Source organism: Pseudophryne corroboree, chromosome 2 (genome assembly GCF_028390025.1).
Source record: "Pseudophryne corroboree isolate aPseCor3 chromosome 2, aPseCor3.hap2, whole genome shotgun sequence".
Classification (NCBI taxonomy): Eukaryota; Metazoa; Chordata; class Amphibia; order Anura; family Myobatrachidae; genus Pseudophryne; species Pseudophryne corroboree.
This window is the reverse complement of record NC_086445.1, coordinates 986,296,099-986,314,268: the sequence shown is the minus strand read 5'-3', so window position 1 is coordinate 986,314,268 and position 18,170 is coordinate 986,296,099. Positions and strand designations below refer to the sequence as shown.

The 18,170-nt window shown below is 45.7% G+C and overlaps 1 protein-coding gene across 1 annotated transcript in view; it reads right to left on the bottom strand.

Moving 5' to 3' along the window:
• Positions 1-200: 200 nt before the first annotated feature.
• SCAF4 (SR-related CTD associated factor 4) overlaps positions 201-18,170 on the bottom strand; it is a 273,314-nt gene continuing 255,344 nt past the window's right edge. Inside the window, exon 20 of the mRNA XM_063956402.1 lies at positions 201-2,609. Coding sequence (XP_063812472.1) covers positions 538-2,609 — 2,072 coding nt within the window. The 3' untranslated portion in view covers positions 201-537. The remainder of the gene's footprint in view (positions 2,610-18,170) is intronic.

Here is an 18,170-nt window from a genome sequence, read left to right as displayed (position 1 = left end):
CTTTAAAGCACGTGTGGTTCAGTACACTATATATTCCAAAACTAAACAAAAAAATATAGCAATCCTCTGATAAAACAAAATGTTTTATAGCTAGAGTAATTTTTAATAACTCATCAATTGTGTTCAATGTATCTGGATGAATGCCAAGCAAAACCTATCCATTCATTCCCCTCCTCCCAGTACTAAGAATGACACAAGAATCGTTATGAAAATAGAGTTTATTAAAAACACTCCTAATTTTTTTTTCCAAGAGCTTAAAATGTGTTTTTGTGTTTTCTCCCATAAAAAAAAACAAACAAACCTAGAAACAGTTACCTTATTAAACCAGGTAATTCAAAAGTTACAGCAAAACAAGGGAGGCTTATTTATTTTTCTTTTAATATGGATGTTGAAAGCATTTTCATAACCATTTTAAATAGAAGGAAAGCCAATTAGTTTACAATTCTTAAGAAACTATTACGAGATGGCAATTAGAAGCAAATATTTTACAGCAAAATGTACAAGTCTGAAGGTCTGCCCACGATCCTGCCCCAAGTCTCAGTGTGCGGCTTCTGATGCAGACCCAGATTCCTTTTCTGCAGGGGCAGCTGGTGAGGCAGGCTTAGGCGTCTTCACTTCAGCAGGCTTAGGCGTCTTCACTTCAGCAGGCTTAGGCGTCTTCACTTCAGCAGGCTTAGGCGTCTTCACTTCAGCAGGCTTAGGCGTCTTCACTTCAGCAGGCTTAGGCGCCTTCACTTCAGCAGGCTTAGGCGCCTTCACTTCAGCAGGCTTAGGCGCCTTCACTTCAGCAGGCTTAGGCGCCTTCACTTCAGCAGGCTTAGGCGCCTTCACTTCAGCAGGCTTAGGCGCCTTCACTTCAGCAGGCTTAGGCGCCTTCACTTCAGCAGGCTTAGGCGTCTTCACTTCAGCAGGCTTAGGAGTCTTCACTTCAGCAGGCTTAGGTGTCTTCACTTCAGCAGGTTTCTGCTCTGAAGATTCAGATCTCTCTTTGCTAGGTTCAGGAACAGGATTTTCAAGTTTTTCCTTTTTACCACTTGCAGACTCATGGTTTTCCACCATACCATGTTTTCGACTGTCAGGGAAATCCAGTAGTCCTCTGCGAGGCTCTCTTTCTCGTCCTGCTGACCATCTGGTTCTCTCCTCAGTGTCCCTATGCCGGTCGCGGTCAGGACTTCCTCTGCTCCAACTTCTTCTACCACGCCCTGGTCGTTCGTGGTCTCGTTCATCAAAGCGGTTACCAAAGTGTTCCCGCTCATCCTCATTACGGCTTCCGTATGACCTCCTACCAAACCTCTCTCTGTCAGGATTAAAACCTTGCCTATCGTTTCTATCAGGGTGAAACCCTTGCCTTTCTGGATTAAAGCCTGGTCTTTCAGTCTGAAATCCTTGCCTATCAGGTCTAAAACCTTGCCTATCAGGAGTGAAACCTGGCCCGTCAGAGGTGAAGTCAGGCTCCTCTTCAATCTCTGGGTTAAATTCAGGCTCCTCATCTATCTCAGGGTTAAATTCAGGCTCCTCATCTATCTCAGGATTAAATTCATCACCTACCTCAGGATTAAACCTGTGCCTCTCATTTCGGTCTGGATTAAAGCCATGCCTATCCCCTCTGTCAGGATTAAATCCATGCCTATCATTCCTATCAGGGTTAAATCCATGCCTATCATTTCTAAATGACCTGCCACCTCTCTCTTCTGGACCACCATGTCTCCCAAAGTGTCCCGGAGGTGGAAAGGGACCTCTAATTCCATGAGGTGGTGGCATACCATAACCAGCAGGCCCAGGAGGACCACCTCTGTGTGCCAGGTGTGGAGGCATTTGTCTGTGTGACACACCAGGAAATCTTTGCATGTGAGGTGGGGGAACTCCAGGTGGTCTTTGCAGGGGTATTAATCCTGGTCTTGCTCCTAAAAGACCCGTTGAGGGACTCTGCAATCCCATTAAAGGTCCTGGTGGTGCTCCTGTTGTGTGCCCCTGAGGGGGACCGGCCTGAGGACCTTGGTGTGGACCGGGGCCTCCCTGGTGTGGACCGGGACCACCCTGGTGTGGACCGGGACCACCCTGGTGTGGACCGGGACCTCCTTGGTGTGGACCGGGACCTCCCTGGTGTGGACCGGGACCACCCTGGTGTGGACCGGGACCTCCTTGGTGTGGACCGGGACCTCCTTGGTGTGGACCGGGACCTCCTTGGTGTGGACCGGGACCTCCTTGGTGTGGACCGGGACCACCCTGGTGTGGACCGGGACCTCCTTGGTGTGGACCGGGACCTCCTTGGTGTGGACCTCCTTGGTGTGGACCGGGACCTCCCTGGTGTGGACCGGGACCTCCCTGGTGTGGACCGGGACCTCCCTGGTGTGGACCGGGACCTCCCTGGTGTGGACCGGGACCTCCCTGGTGTGGACCGGGACCACCCTGGTGTGGACCGGGACCACCCTGGTGTGGGCCGGGACCACCCTGGTGTGGTGTAGATGGACTTTGGGGAGTACCAGGAGGACCTTGAGGCGGACCAGGAGGAGCTTGATTTTGTCCTTGGGATAAACTTGGAGGGCCCTGGGATAGCCCTGGAGGAGCACCTGTCTGAGATCCCTGGGATGGGCCACCATGTGAAGAACCTACAATTGAAAAAAAAGAGAGCGAATGAAAAGGTTACCAAGTGTAAAATAAACTGGCATAAAATGAAACGATTCTCTTAAACTCTAAACGAAAAGAAAAAACATTTAGAAAATCTGGAAACTAATTTGCAAATTCAAAAAACAAGTTACGTCATTAACAGAACCTTTTTTTTTTTTAAATCTATCAGCATAGTTTAGGCTTGGATTCATATGCATCATTGTTATAGGGATTCATAAAATCTAGAACCAAGGTCATAAAATGTTGATATATTCTAAAGTCAGTTAATGCCAAATTCTTCAAATATTGTGGTATGGAGTTGGCCATGATCTCCTAGAGGTAAAATTACTAAAGCTTCTAAAAATGAAAAGGGCGATGTTGCCCATAGCAATCAGATTCTATCATTTCTCTATTGCATCCCAGAAAATGATAGACAGAATTTGATTGGTTGCAATGGGCAACATCACCTCTTTCGTAAATTTACCCCCTATACTCTAGTTCACACATAATATTTTGAGAGACAGTGAATTACTATTTTTAGGGTTTTTACGTAGGGGTGAGTTTCAGGAACGCACTGAACATTTGCCACTCAGTGAAGGCAGATCGAATGGCACAATTTGCCGAACCAGTTAGTGCACCCAAACCACCATTATGTAGAATACTGTTCAAAATCCTGGAACAAGAAAGTTTTACATTGCCCAAACAAGACAGACAAATACTGGCTTGATTTTATAAGTCACTATTATCCAGAAACCATCCTGAAAGTTGTGGTTACTTACAAAATTACCCCTGCAATACACAATGCTTATATTGATTTGAATATAAATACACATTCAAAAAAAGTGCTTTTGTAAGGAGCTCTGTACTGGCTCCAGGGGGCAGATTTACTAAAGCTTCTAAAACAGTGACGTGGCGGTGTTGCCTATAGCAACCAGATTGTGATAAGTATATCAGGGTGTGAAAAAAAATGATATATATTTTTTATTTAAATCAGATTTATTTTTTTTATAATGGATTTTTATAAAAGTGATCAAGTAAACAAATATACCAATTAAAACAATAATACAAAGTTCTTTTAAAATACTGTAACTAATATATTTAACTTAAATTACTTGAGTGTCACCATGAATCATGGCATGGCACAGCAAACTACACACAAAATCACAGACTGCAAAAGGAAAGACGTGGCAATGATGTTAAAAGGTAGAATAGTTGGCAATTGCCTTGTCTGATTTGTAAATATGAATAAGCCTTTACATTAAGTTTACTGAACGCCTTAAACCCCCCCCCCCACAAGTTTTGCAGCTTTGTCAGTACCCAAGCCGTCTCTCAGTTTTGACTGCACCAAACCAAGGCCCAGATTTATCAAATTATGAGAAATTGTATCTAGCGCCCTACTTATGTGTATAAATGCTGTGGCAGCAAGATTGTAATGGAGGTTATCAAGCCTTGGAGAGTGATAAATTGAACAGTGATAAAGTACCAGCCAACCATCTCCTGTAATTTTTTCCCAGACACAGCCTGTAACATGACAGTTAGGAGCTGATTAGTTGGTACTTTATCACTGTGCAATTTATCACTCTCCAAAGGCTTGATAAATCTGGGCCCAAATGTGGAAAATATTCTTTCTACTAAAGCTGATGCAGCTGTTAGCAATTGCTCTACGGCGACCCTGATACTGTCATTACCAGCTACACTTTCTGAACCAATGTGCATTTTCCACCAATTTATTGGTGCCACTGTTGACACATCATGGTCGAACAAGAGGTCATTAAACGGGGTTGCTTTTGCTTGGAACTTGACTAGATGGCCCATGTTGCACAGTATACCTATGCCAATTCCCAGTAAAAGCTTGGTAAAACTTAGCACACATTCTCTGTGGGAAGACTTGCTTAGCACACTGCAACTGTGGAGGAGTAGAATAATAATAGTATTATTTCTCCATCTATATACAAACACCTTTATATCCACATATATAATAATTTACATTTGCTTATATGGCAACAGCACAGAATTAGGCACTATACAACATTATCTAAGGAAATGATATTGCAAAGGTGTGAATATGAGATACCAGAAGACGACCACAGGAGAAATAAAAGTACCTTCCTTACATGGGTGATTATTATTTAGAATAGGAACAACACAAAAGCATTTTCCTTTGGAACATTTTTGTATAAAAATGAAATACCCAGTATATCAAACACCAAGGGGTATATTTACAAAGATTCGTGTTTTGGCCGTTTTGAAGGGTGTTTGAACTCGAATGGTATCGGGTGCATTTTACTGCAACTTTTTGAATCCTGATACGATCATTCACTAAGCTGCCGAGTTTTGCACAATCGTTTTTTCCGATGTCGATGTGATTCGTAATATCAGGCAGTGTTTTACGGGAGTGATGAGTAAAACACTGCCTGACAAAACACAAGGAATCCCGGCCGGATCTGTGAGATCCGTGCAGGGCTTCATTGTGTACCTTAAAAAGTTGATTAAAGTCTTAAAAAATTTGAAAACAATTGTGTGGGGTCCCCCCTCATAAGCACAACCAGCCTTGGGCTCTTTGAGCCGGTCCTGGTTGAAAAAATATGGGAGAAAAAATGACAGGGGTTCCCCCATATAGCACCGGGCTCTGCGCCTGGTTCCAAAAATACGGGGGACAAAAAGCGTAGGGGTTCCCCGTATTTTTTAAAACCAGCACCGGGCTCCACTAGCTGGGGAGATAATGCCACAGCCGGGGGACACTTTGATATCGGTCCCTGCGGCCATGCCATTAAAACCCCAACTAGTCACCCCTGGCCGGGGTACCCTGGAGGAGTGGAGACCCCTTCAATCCAGCCACCCAAGGGCCAGGGGTGAAGCCCGAGGCTGTCCCCCCCCATCCAAGGGCGGCGGATGGGGGGCTGATAGCCTTGTGAGAAATTGTGAATATTGGTTTTAGTAGCAGTACTACAAGTCCCAGCAAGCCTCCCCCGCATGCTGGTACTTGTGGGCTTAACCCTATATCTGCAGATATACGCAACTAAGATCTCTGTATTATCTGACTATTAAGTAGTAATATTTTTCACTCGGTGTGCATTAGGGAACACATTGTTTTTTCCTTGATCTAACCAAAAACAGGTCCCGCGCAAGCTCTGTGTATTGTCCCCTTATATATTTGTAGATGTTGATCATATCCCCTTAGTCTCCGCTTTTCCAATGTAAACATGTCTAGTCTTTCAAGCCTTTCCTTGTATTCCATCGTCTCCATGCCCTTAATTAGTTTGGTCGCCCTCCTCTGAACCTTTTCTAGCTCCAGGATATCCTTTTTGTAGTACGGTGCCCAGAATTGTACACAAAATATACTGATGCCTCATTTTATTTATCTTCTGAGGTCTATACTTAAACCTCTATCCTCTATCCCTCAATATAAGCAGGCCGATGAGCACATAATTAAAAACAATGAAAAACACAAATTCACAGCAAAACACAGCAGAGCAATGTTTACACAATACAAATTTGTAATGAACCGCTGTAATATTGTATACTCCTGAGGTCAGTGATTTTTTTTACCTCTACTGTGAGGGTGCTAGCATTCAAATGCAAATCCCCATAATGGGTCTTACAGCTTCTTTAACCTACGCGGTTCATCTCATTATGTGACTTCATCAGAGGTATCTCAATGCTACAGCATGGAAAAAATTACGAGGTATCGAAAAAGATGTATCACACGGATAGTCCACCAGGCAGATTAGCGTATTAAGGGGATATCTCACCTTAAACTTCTACGCAGTTACAAATAGACAAGCCTACAGTTTTATCAAAATGATGACCACCAAGCAAGGATTAACAGTATCCACTAAGTGGTATAGGAGAATGAGAGCCAGTCTGTGTGAAACAAATCTGCATTTATTTCACACAGAGGCTCCCGTTATCATCCAGAAACACTTTATTCATAGCTTATGTCAGTGATCATTCTATACTATGGGCTCCAGTCAAGTTAAAACCTGTGTAATCAAAATGATACCTAATTGAAGGAACCTGGACGTAAACTAAACCTAAATCTCCTAATAAGATTAGGGTACAACAATGCCAGTAAGTCATCATGAAATTTGGAAGTGAGGTCTCTGTTAGCGAGCAGTGTTTCGTTAACAGGAGACTTATTGCAGCCACAAGTTCATTCTTTGTTTCTTAATTTGGCGCAGGATAAGGATGTATTTTGTAGAATATAACACACATACATTTAGGTCCATATATATTTGGACACTGACACTTTTCAGAATTTTGGATCTGTATGTCACAATGGATTTGAAATGAAACAATGGAGATACAATTGAACTGCAGACTTTCAGCTTTAATTGAAGGAGTTCAACAAAACTATTGTTTGAAGCACTTAGGAATTGCAACCATTTATATACACAGTCCCCTATTTCAGAGGCTCAAATGTTTTGGGACAAATTAACATAAACGATTCACTTTTATTAGTTTGCTGAGAATCTTTTGCAGGTAACCGCAGCTCGAGGACTGGAACCCAAGGACACCGCCAAATGCTGCGTTATCTTTGTTATGCTTTTGCCAGGCATTTGCTGCAGCTGTCTGTTTGTTCATGGGTCTTAGTCTTTTGTTTTGTCTTCAGCTAGTGAATCTAATGCTCGATCAGATTGAGATCAGGCCATTGCAGAATATTCCACTTCTTTGCCTTAAACAATTCCGGCGTTACTTCCGCTGTATATTTTGGATCCATGTGTTGAGTGCCATTACATTAACTTTGCTGAATTTGACAGAATCTAAGCAGCCAATTTATCCCTATATCAATGCTTCCCAACCTACGACATCAGTGCATACTAATATTCCAGGTTTTACGGTTAGCCATACTTGAGCACTGGTGACTAAATTATGCCCCTTTCACACCGCACAAATAACTCTGTATCGACCCGGCATATTGCCGGGTTGACATGGGTCATGGTGCGGTGTGAAAGGGGCATAGCCGAAATCCCGGGAATAAAGCAGTGTTATACCTGGGTTAAATACCGGGTCAGTGGCTGCGTAAACGGGCTTGACCCGGGACCCGTTTACTACAGCAGGGAGAGGTGGCGCGGAGATGATCTCATCTCCCAGCGCTGCCTCCACCTCTGCTGCCGGCTCCACCCCCCGCTGCTATGGCAACCCACCCGGCATATTGTTGGGTCGGGGAAGCCAGCAGCAGCGGCCAATACCGGATCCCACCCGGGAAGTACCCGTTTCCAATTCCCGGGTGGGATCCGGCATTGGCAGTGTGAAAAGGGTATTATTACCTAAGTTCTTTTGTGTTAAGCCCCTGTGCTCAAGCATGGATATTCTTAAAACATGGACGGTTAGCCTGACCCGAGGACCAAGGTTGGGAACCACTGCCCTATATACTTCAGAAATAATGTGGCTGCCTCTGTCACATCATCAATAAGCACTTGTGACCCAGTGCCACTGAAAGCCACGCATGCCCACGCCATCATACTGGCTCCAACATGTTTTACAGAAGATGTGGCATCCTGTACCATTCTCCAAGCCTTCGTTATACTTTTTTTTTCCTTCCCATCATTCTGGAACAGGTTCTTAGTTTCATCTAGGCTGGCTTTTTTAGATTTTTTTTTTTGGCAAAGTCTAATCTGGCCTTTCTATTCTTGAGGCTTATATATAGTTTAAACCTTGTGATGAACCCTCTGTGTATGCTCTTGTGAAAACTTGTCTTTTTTTTCAATAAAATATTTTTATTGACATAGCATAATATCGTACAGAGTCATGCAATGGCAGGGCCGGAGTATAAAGGTAATCCGCAAAATGAAGACATAGTGTGATAGTTTAAACAGAGATGTAATACATCAGGTCATATTACTGTGAGAGGGGGAAACTGTACACAGTGTCATGTCAAATTAAGGGAGAGGCAGTACAGCTTACCCATACCAAATGAAATAATTTCCATAGACCCTATACACCGTACATACGAGTATTCCTTAATTTTTTTAGATTTTACAAAACTAGAAATAACTAAGTAACCAAACTATCCCCCCGCCCTACAATAATAAAAATAAAAGTATATGTATAGATTGATAAGTGGTGTGCACAAAGGAGTGCAAACAATCAGATCAAACGAACCAGTTTCAAACACAAATCTCATAATGACATACAGATCTACATTTGATTTTCGTGATCCAAGATATCTCAAGTGCATACCATATATACACAATACCAGCACACATTAGACAGTGTAGAAAATAGAAAATTAAGGATTTAGACAAGTTAGACCCAGGTTGTGTAAGAGGAGTCCATCCACCTGGCCCAAATATTGTGGAACTTGACAATAGCTCCACAAGACATATGTGTAAATCTTTCATGCTCTATAGAATCGTTAACCAGGACTATCCACGCCCCGAAAACAGGGCCTGTCTGTGCAAGCCACGAGCGGGCTATGCAAACCTTGGCTAGGGCACACAGGTTTTGAAAGTATTGTATATCAGGGCCGCTAAGTGCCCCTCCAACTCCAGCCGCCAACGCACATGCCTTGAGCGTGAGTACATCAGCAGGGATGCCTGTAGATATTATAGCGTCCTTAACCTGGGTCCAAAAACTAGAGACCGTCGGGCACTGCCAGAGTAGGTGCCAAAAGGAGCCACTGGCCATGTTGCATTTAGGGCAGGAGTCAGAGGACCGTATATCAAATTTGACTAACCTAACAGGAGTCAGATAGGTTCTATGTAGAATAAACAGTTGTATCTGTTGGTATCTAATAGAGGCAGTGGTCCTGCGTGGAAACATTCTGGCTGCATCCCACTCTTCATCACTAAGCAGACCAAGGCTATCCTCCCAACGTCCCCACAACCCAGGGAGATCCTCTTTATGGGGGTTATTGACCAAAAAAAGAGTAGGCCAGGGAAATAGACTTAGCCCATCCTAAATTAACAAAGTTAAAAGTTTTCAAAGGAGAGGGAGCAAGGACTGGTGCTGTATCCCCGAACTGGACCTGGAGAGCGTGTCTTAGTTGTAGATATCGATAGAAAAAGGATTGTGGTAGATTAAATTCATCATTCAGCTGTAGGAAAGATTTAAGGGCACCGTTACAGTACAATTGGCCAATCGCAACAATTCCCTTAGTCCCGCATACCTGACAGCCGGACAGAGTATCTAATTGACACAACCATCGGGGGGTTGTCAGGATCGAGCTCATCAGACTGTAAGAGAGTCCCAACCTCCCGCCAAACCCAAAGGGCCTGAGAAAAAATGGGCGGTGTATGGGGAAACGATGTGCCACTAAGAAGTGCTTGTATAGGAGTATAACTCGGGGCCACCCTCTGCAGCAAAGCGACAGAGAGAGAGAGTGGGCCACCATCCCTAATCCAGAATCCTATGTGGGCTAGCTGGGAGGCAAAATAATAGAGCTTAAAATGAGGAAGTGCTAGACCATCATCTATTTTGGGTCTACTGAGTGTATTGATACTAATCCTGGGGCGTTTATTGGCCTAGACGAGGGATGAAAAAATAAGATTTTACTTACAGATAAATCTATTTCTCGTAGTCCGTAGTGGATGCTGGGGACTCCGTCAGGACCATGGGGAATAGCGGCTCCGCAGGAGACAGGGCACAAGAATAAAAGCTTTAGGATCAGGTGGTGTGCACTGGCTCCTCCCCCTATGACCCTCCTCCAAGCCTCAGTTAGGATACTGTGCCCGGACGAGCGTACATAATCAGGAAGGATATTGAATCCCGGGTAAGACTCATACCAGCCACACCAATCACACCGTACAACTTGTGATCTGAACCCAGTTAACAGTATGATAACAACGAAGGAGCCTCTGAAAAGATGGCTCACAACAACAATAACCCGATTTAGTTAACAATAACTATGTACAAGTATTGCAGACAATCCGCACTTGGGATGGGCGCCCAGCATCCACTACGGACTACGAGAAATAGATTTATCGGTAAGTAAAATCTTATTTTCTCTGACGTCCTAGTGGATGCTGGGGACTCCGTCAGGACCATGGGGATTATACCAAAGCTCCCAAACGGGCGGGAGAGTGCGGATGACTCTGCAGCACCGAATGAGAGAACTCAAGGTCCTCCTCAGCCAGGGTATCAAATTTGTAGAATTTTGCAAACGTGTTTGCCCCTGACCAAGTAGCAGCTCGGCAGAGTTGTAATGCCGAGACTCCCCGGGCAGCCGCCCAGGATGAGCCCACTTTCCTTGTGGAATGGGCCTTGACAGATTTAGGTTGTGGCAAGCCTGCCACAGAATGTGCAAGTTGAATTGTGCTACAAATCCAACGAGCAATCGTCTGCTTAGAAGCAGGAGCACCCATCTTGTTGGGTGCATACAATATAAGCAGTGAGTCAGACTTTCTGACTCCAGCCGTTCTTGAAATATATATTTTCAATGCCCGGACCACGTCCAACAACTTGGAATCCTCCAACTCGTTAGTAGCCGCAGGCACCACAATAGGCTGGTTCAGGTGAAACGCTGACACCACCTTAGGCAGAAAATGAGGACGCGTCCGCAGTTCTGCCCTGTCCGTATGGAAAATCAGATATGGGCTCTTATATGATAAAGCCGCCAATTCTGATACTCTCCTGGCTGAAGCCAGGGCCAGTAGCATGGTTACTTTCCATGTAAGATACTTCATCTCCACCGATTTGAGCGGCTCAAACCAATGGGATTTTAGAAAATCCAAGACTACATTAAGATCCCACGGTGCCACTGGGGGCACAACCGGGGGTTGTATATGTAGTACTCCTTTTACAAAAGTCTGGACTTCAGGAACTGAAGCCAATTCTTTCTGGAAGAAAATCGACAGGGCCGAAATTTGAACCTTAATGGACCCCAATTTGAGGCCCATAGACAATCCTGTTTGCAGGAAATGTAGGAATCGACCCAGTTGAAATTCCTCCGTGGGGGCCTTCCTGGCCTCACACCACGCAACATATTTCCTCCAAATGCGGTGATAATGTTGTGCAGTCACCTCCTTCCTGGCCTTTACCAGTGTAGGAATGACCTCTTCCGGAATGCCTTTTTCCTTTAGAATTCGGCGTTCAACCGCCATGCCGTCAAACGCAGCCGCGGTAAGTCTTGGAATAGACACGGTCCCTGCTGAAGCAGGTCCCGTCTTAGAGGTAGAGGCCACGGATCCTCCGTGAGCATCTCTTGAAGTTCCGGGTACCAAGTTCTTCTTGGCCAATCCGGAGCCACTAGTATCGTTCTTACTCCCTTTTGCCATATAATTCTCAGTACTTTTGGTATGAGAGGCAGAGGAGGGAACACATACACTGACTGGAACACCCACGGTGTTACCAGAGCGTCCACAGCTATTGCCTGAGGATCTCTTGACCTGGCGCAATACCTGTCCAGTTTTTTGTTGAGGCGGGACGCCATCATATCCACCATTGGTTTTTCCCAACGGTTCACAATCATGTGGAAGACTTCTGGATGAAGTCCCCACTCTCCCGGGTGTAGATCGTGTCTGCTGAGGAAGTCTGCTTCCCAGTTGTCCACTCCCGGAATGAATACTGCTGACAGTGCTATCACATGATCTTCCGCCCAGCGAAGAATCCTTGCAGCTTCTGCCATTGCTGTCCTGCTTCTTGTGCCGCCCTGTCTGTTTACGTGGGCGACTGCCGTGATGTTGTCCGACTGGATCAACACCGGCTGACCCTGAAGCAGGGGTTTTGCCAGACTTAGAGCATTGTAAATCGCTCTTAGCTCCAGTATATTTATGTGAAGAGACATCTCCAGGCTTGACCATACTCCCTGGAAGTTTCTTCCTTGTGTGACCGCTCCCCAGCCTCTCAGACTGGCATCCGTGGTCACCAGGACCCAGTCCTGTATGCCGAATCTGCGGCCCTCTAACAGATGAGCACTCTGTAACCACCACAGAAGAGACACCCTTGTCCGTGGCGATAAGGTTATCCGCTGATGCATCTGCAGATGCGATCCGGACCATTTGTCCAGCAGATCCCACTGAAAAGTTCGTGCGTGGAATCTGCCGAATGGAATCGCTTCGTAAGAAGCCACCATCTTTCCCAGGACTCTTGTGCATTGATGCACAGACACTGTCCCTGGTTTTAGGAGGTTCCTGACAAGTTCGGATAACTCCCTGGCTTTCTCCTCCGGAAGAAACACCTTTTTCTGAACCGTGTCCAGAATCATTCCCAGGAACAGCAGACGTGTCGTCGGGGTCAACTGAGATTTTGGAAAATTCAGAATCCACCCGTGTTGTTGCAGCACTAGTTGGGTTAGTGCTACTCCGTCTTCCAGCTGTTCTCTGGATCTTGCCCTTATCAGGAGATCGTCCAAGTAAGGGATAATTAACACGCCTCTTCTTCGTAGAAGGATCATCATTTCGGCCATTACCTTGGTAAAGACCCGAGGTGCCGTGGACAATCCAAACGGCAGCGTCTGAAACTGATAATGACAGTTTTGCACCACGAACCTGAGGTACCCTTGATGTGAAGGGCAAATTGGGACATGCAGGTAAGCGTCCTTTATGTCCAGGGACACCATAAAGTCCCCTTCTTCCAGATTCGCTATCACTGCTCTGAGTGACTCCATCTTGAACTTGAATTTTTGTATGTACAGGTTCAAAGATTTGAGATTTAGAATAGGTCTTACCGAGCCGTCCGGCTTCGGTACCACAAATAGCGTGGAGTAATACCCCTTTCCCTGTTGTAGGAGGGGTACCTTGACTATCACCTGCTGAGCAAACAGCTTGTGAATGGCTTCCAATACCGTCGCCCTGTCCGAGGGAGACGTTGGCAAAGCAGACTTTAGGAACCGGCGAGGGGGAGACTTCTCGAATTCCAACCTGTAACCCTGAGATACTACCTGTAGAATCCAGGGGTCCACCTGTGAGCAAGCCCACTGTGCGCTGAAATTCTTGAGTCGACCCCCCACCGTTCCTGAGTCCGCTTGTAAGGCCCCAGCGTCATGCTGAGGGCTTTGCAGAACCCTGGGAGGGCTTCTGTTCCTGGGCAGGGGCTGCTTGCTGCCCTCTCTTACCCCTTCCTCTGCCCCGAGGCAGATATGACTGTCCTTTTGTCCGCTTGTTCTTATAGGAACGAAAGGACTGCGGCTGAAAAGACGGTGTCTTTTTCTGTTGGGAGGGGGTCTGAGGTAAAAAAGTGGATTTTCCGGCAGTTGCCGTAGCCACCAGATCCGATAGACCGACGCCAAATAATTCCTCCCCTTTATACGGCAATACTTCCATATGTCGTTTGGAATCCGCATCACCTGACCACTGTCGCGTCCATAAACTCCTTCTGGCAGATATGGACATCGCATTTACTCTCGATGCCAGAGTGCAAATATCTCTCTGCGCATCTCGCATATAAAGGAAGCATCCTTTAATTGCTCTATAGTCAATAAAATACTGTCCCTATCCAGGGTATCAATATTTTCAGTCAGGGAATCCAACCAGACGACCCCAGCACTGCACATCCAGGCTGAGGCGATGGCTGGTCGCAGTATAACACCAGTATGAGTGTATATACTTTTCAGGGTAGTTTCCAGCCTCCTATCAGCTGGATCCTTGAGGGCGGCCGTATCAGGAGACGGTAACGCCACTTGTTTCGATAAGCGTGTGAGCGCCTTATCCACCCTAGGGGGTGTTTCCCAGCGCGCCCTAACCTCTGGCGGGAAAGGGTATAATGCTAATAACTTTTTTGAAATTAGCATTTTTCTATCTGGGTTAACCCACGCTTCATCACATACATCATTTAATTCCTCTGATTCAGGAAAAACTACAGGTAGTTTTTTCACCCCCCACATAATACCCCTTTTTGTGGTACTTGTAGTATCAGAGATATGCAAAGCCTCCTTCATTGCCGTGATCATATAACGTGTGGCCCTACTTGAAAATACGTTTGTTTCATCACCGTCGACACTAGATTCAGTGTCTGTGTCGACTGACTGAGGTAAAGGGCGCTTTACAGCCCCTGACGGTGTCTGAGACGCCTGGGCAGGTACTAACTGGTTTGCCGGCCGTCTCATGTCGTCAACTGATTTTTGTAATGTGCTGACATTATCACGTAATTCCATAAACAAAGCCATCCATTCCGGTGTCGACTCCCTGGGGGGTGACATCACCATTATCGGCAATTGCTCTGCCTCCACGCCAACATCGTCCTCATACATGTCGACACACACGTACCGACACACAGGGAATGCTCTTATCGAAGACAGGACCCCACTAGCCCTTTGGGGAGACAGAGGGAGAGTTTGCCAGCACACACCCAAGCGCTATAATATATATGGGAACAACCCTATATAAGTGTTGTTCCTTATAGCCGCTTAAATATATAAAAATATCGCCAAAATATGCCCCCCCTCTCTGTTTTACCCTGTTTCTGTAGTGCAGTGCAGGGGAGAGTCCTGGGAGCCTTCCTCACAGCGGAGCTGAGCAGGAACATGGCGCTGTGTGCTGAGGAGAATAAGCCCCGCCCCCTATTCCGGCGGGCTTTTCTCCCGGAGTTTTAGACATTTGGCATGGGTTAAATACATACATATAGCCTTAATGGCTATATGTGATGTATTCTTTTGCCATAAAAGGTATTATATATTGCTGCCCAGGGCGCCCCCAGCAGCGCCCTGCACCCTCCGTGACCGTCTGGTGTGAAGTGTGTGACAACAATGGCGCACAGCTGCAATGCTGTGCGCTACCTTCATGAAGACTGAAGAGCCTTCTGCCGCCTGTTTCCGGACCTTCAATCTTCAGCATCTGTAAGGGGGGTCGGCGGCGCGGCTCCGGGACGAACCCCAGGGTGAGACCTGTGTTCCGACTCCCTCTGGAGCTAATGGTGTCCAGTAGCCTAAGAATCCAATCCATCCTGCACGCAGGTGAGTTGAAATTCTCTCCCCTAAGTCCCTCGATGCAGTGAGCCTGTTGCCAGCAGGACTCACTGAAAATAAAAAAACCTAAAAAACTTTTTCTAAGCAGCTCTTTAGGAGAGCCACCTAGATTGCACCCTGCTCGGACGGGCACAAAAACCTAACTGAGGCTTGGAGGAGGGTCATAGGGGGAGGAGCCAGTGCACACCACCTGATCCTAAAGCTTTTATTCTTGTGCCCTGTCTCCTGCGGAGCCGCTATTCCCCATGGTCCTGACGGAGTCCCCAGCATCCACTAGGACGTCAGAGAAAATACTGTTCAACTTTCTAAAGAAGGAGGCTGGGATATAAGTTGGGGATTGTTGTAACAAGTATAAAGTTTTAGGTTGCACTATCTTAAGATTTATTCGCCAAGTTACCGTAAGAGGGAGTTTATACCACGCTTTGGATTTTTCCCTTAACCAATCGAGTAACGGTAGTAGATTATTAGGGAGAAAATCAACAGAATCATTAGAGATTAATATTCCCAAATATTTGAATTGATCAACCCAACGCAATGGTAAGGGCACCTCAGGTTCAGAGGGGGAAGGACCACGCAAGGGCATTATAGAGGACTTAGCCCAATTAATATTCAAACCAGAATATCCACCAAAAGCCTCAATAACATCAAGAACAGCTGGCATAGCAGTCCTATAGTCACGTAAAAATAATAAAAGGTCATCTGCATATAAGGCTACTGTGTCAATTCTATCATGTATTTGCAACCCTAATATGTTTGGATTGGATCGTATAAAACAGGTGAACGGTTCAATGGCTATAGCAAAAAAAAAGGGTGACAAGGGACACCACTGCCTAGTACCCCTAGACAGAGGAAAGGGTGTAGACACATAGCCATTAACAGAAATCCTGGCCGTCGGTCTGCAACACAAGAGTCGAACCCATTTAATGAAGGTGGGGCCAATGCCCATGCAGCGCATGACTTCCCATAAGTATAGCCACTCAACGGAGTCAAACGCCTTAGTGGCATCCAAGGAGACTATAGCAGAGTTAGATTCCCCCTCATGGTTGACCTGGAGATGAGTAAAGAGCCGCCTCAAATTGATAGAGGTGGACATTCCTGGCATAAAACTGGTTTGACCCGGGTGAATTATGGAAGTGATCACGTTATTAAGGCGTGTGGCCAGGATTTTTGCTAGTATCTTAGCATCCGTAGGGATCAGGGAACTTGGTCTATAGGAGTCAGGGGACCGAAGATCCTTTCCGGGTTTCGGCAACACCACTATAATAGCCTCGGACATAGAAGCCGGGAAAGTGCCAGCCTTAAGGAGATTGTTGAATAGGTTCAACAGCCTGGGGACAAATGCTACAGTGTTTTTTGTATAATTCAATCGGTATACCAACAGTGGCAGTGGGGCGGTCGTAGTAAACTAGGTGAGCAAGGTAACTACCCGGCCTATCCGCATTCATATAACAATTATGGGATCTATACAAGAGACTGCACAAGTTTCGGTCATTTATATGAAAAAGCCATGCTGTACGCTCTATCCCAGTGGGATCTAGAGTCAGCCAATCCATCCGCCAAATATTGACTTTCCAATGAAGAACATTCAGCTTCAAGCTCAGCCTCCCTTTTCCTAAAATGTAACTTTAATGAAGCTATTCTCTGAATCAGCGTGCCCCTCATATACACTTTAAACGAATCCCATATGATGTCCACAGGCGCAGAGCCCACATTGTCATTGAAATAGCAATCCCACATAGCCTCAAGGTCAGAATTAGCCTGTAACTAAAGGAGCCATGACGGATGAAGCTTCCAAAACGCCTGGCCCCACTGGCCCTCTATGTCTACCGTCAAGAGCAAGGGAGAATGGTCAGACACCCCTCTGGCTTTGTATTGGACGTCGCTGATTCGAGGCATCAGTGAAGGAGACACCAATGCAAGGTCGATAGGGGAGAAAGTAAGATGGGACTGAGAGAAGCAAGAAAATTGGCTAACATTAGGATTTTTAAATCTCCAAATATCGATTAGACCTATAGTATCTACAAATTTTGCAAACCCAGAAGGGCCGCTCCCCAGGCCAGTCGCAGACACAGCCCTCCATTTGTCCAAATAATGGTCCATAAGGTTATTAAAATCCCCCATGCATAGAACAGGGGTGTCAGGGGAATTTGCTATAAAGGAAGCTGCCAGTTTCAATACATCATAATTAAAAGGAGGTGGTATATATACTGCAAGGATAAATAAAAATGACTGGGAGTGAAGTTTACAATCTAGAAATACGTATATACCATAGGGATCAGTTTTCACTGCATTTAGTACAAAGGGCACTGATTTTTTAATAAGCACTGATACACTCCTGGAGTAAGAAGTGTGGGAGGCGTGATAAGACCAGCCCATCCATGGCCTGCGCAGAGCCAAGAGTCTGCTGCCCTCTAAGTGAGATTCAGTAAGACATTCCACTTCGGAGTTATACTGTTTTATCAACCTGAGAACAAGCGACCTCTTAATCCTGTCATTTATCCCGCGGACATTCCACGTAAGGAAGTTCAAACTAGGCATATCCAAAGGTCAAGATCATGGGCAAACAGAGAGCACAAGGCACTGACTTACAGCTATCAAGCCAGGCTAGCCATACTGTCATGCCGGGAGTACAGAACCATATCAATAGATGAGACATCCAAGTAATCAAAATACATATACCAGAAAATAAAAACAACTTAATGGTAACCCAAGATACCCT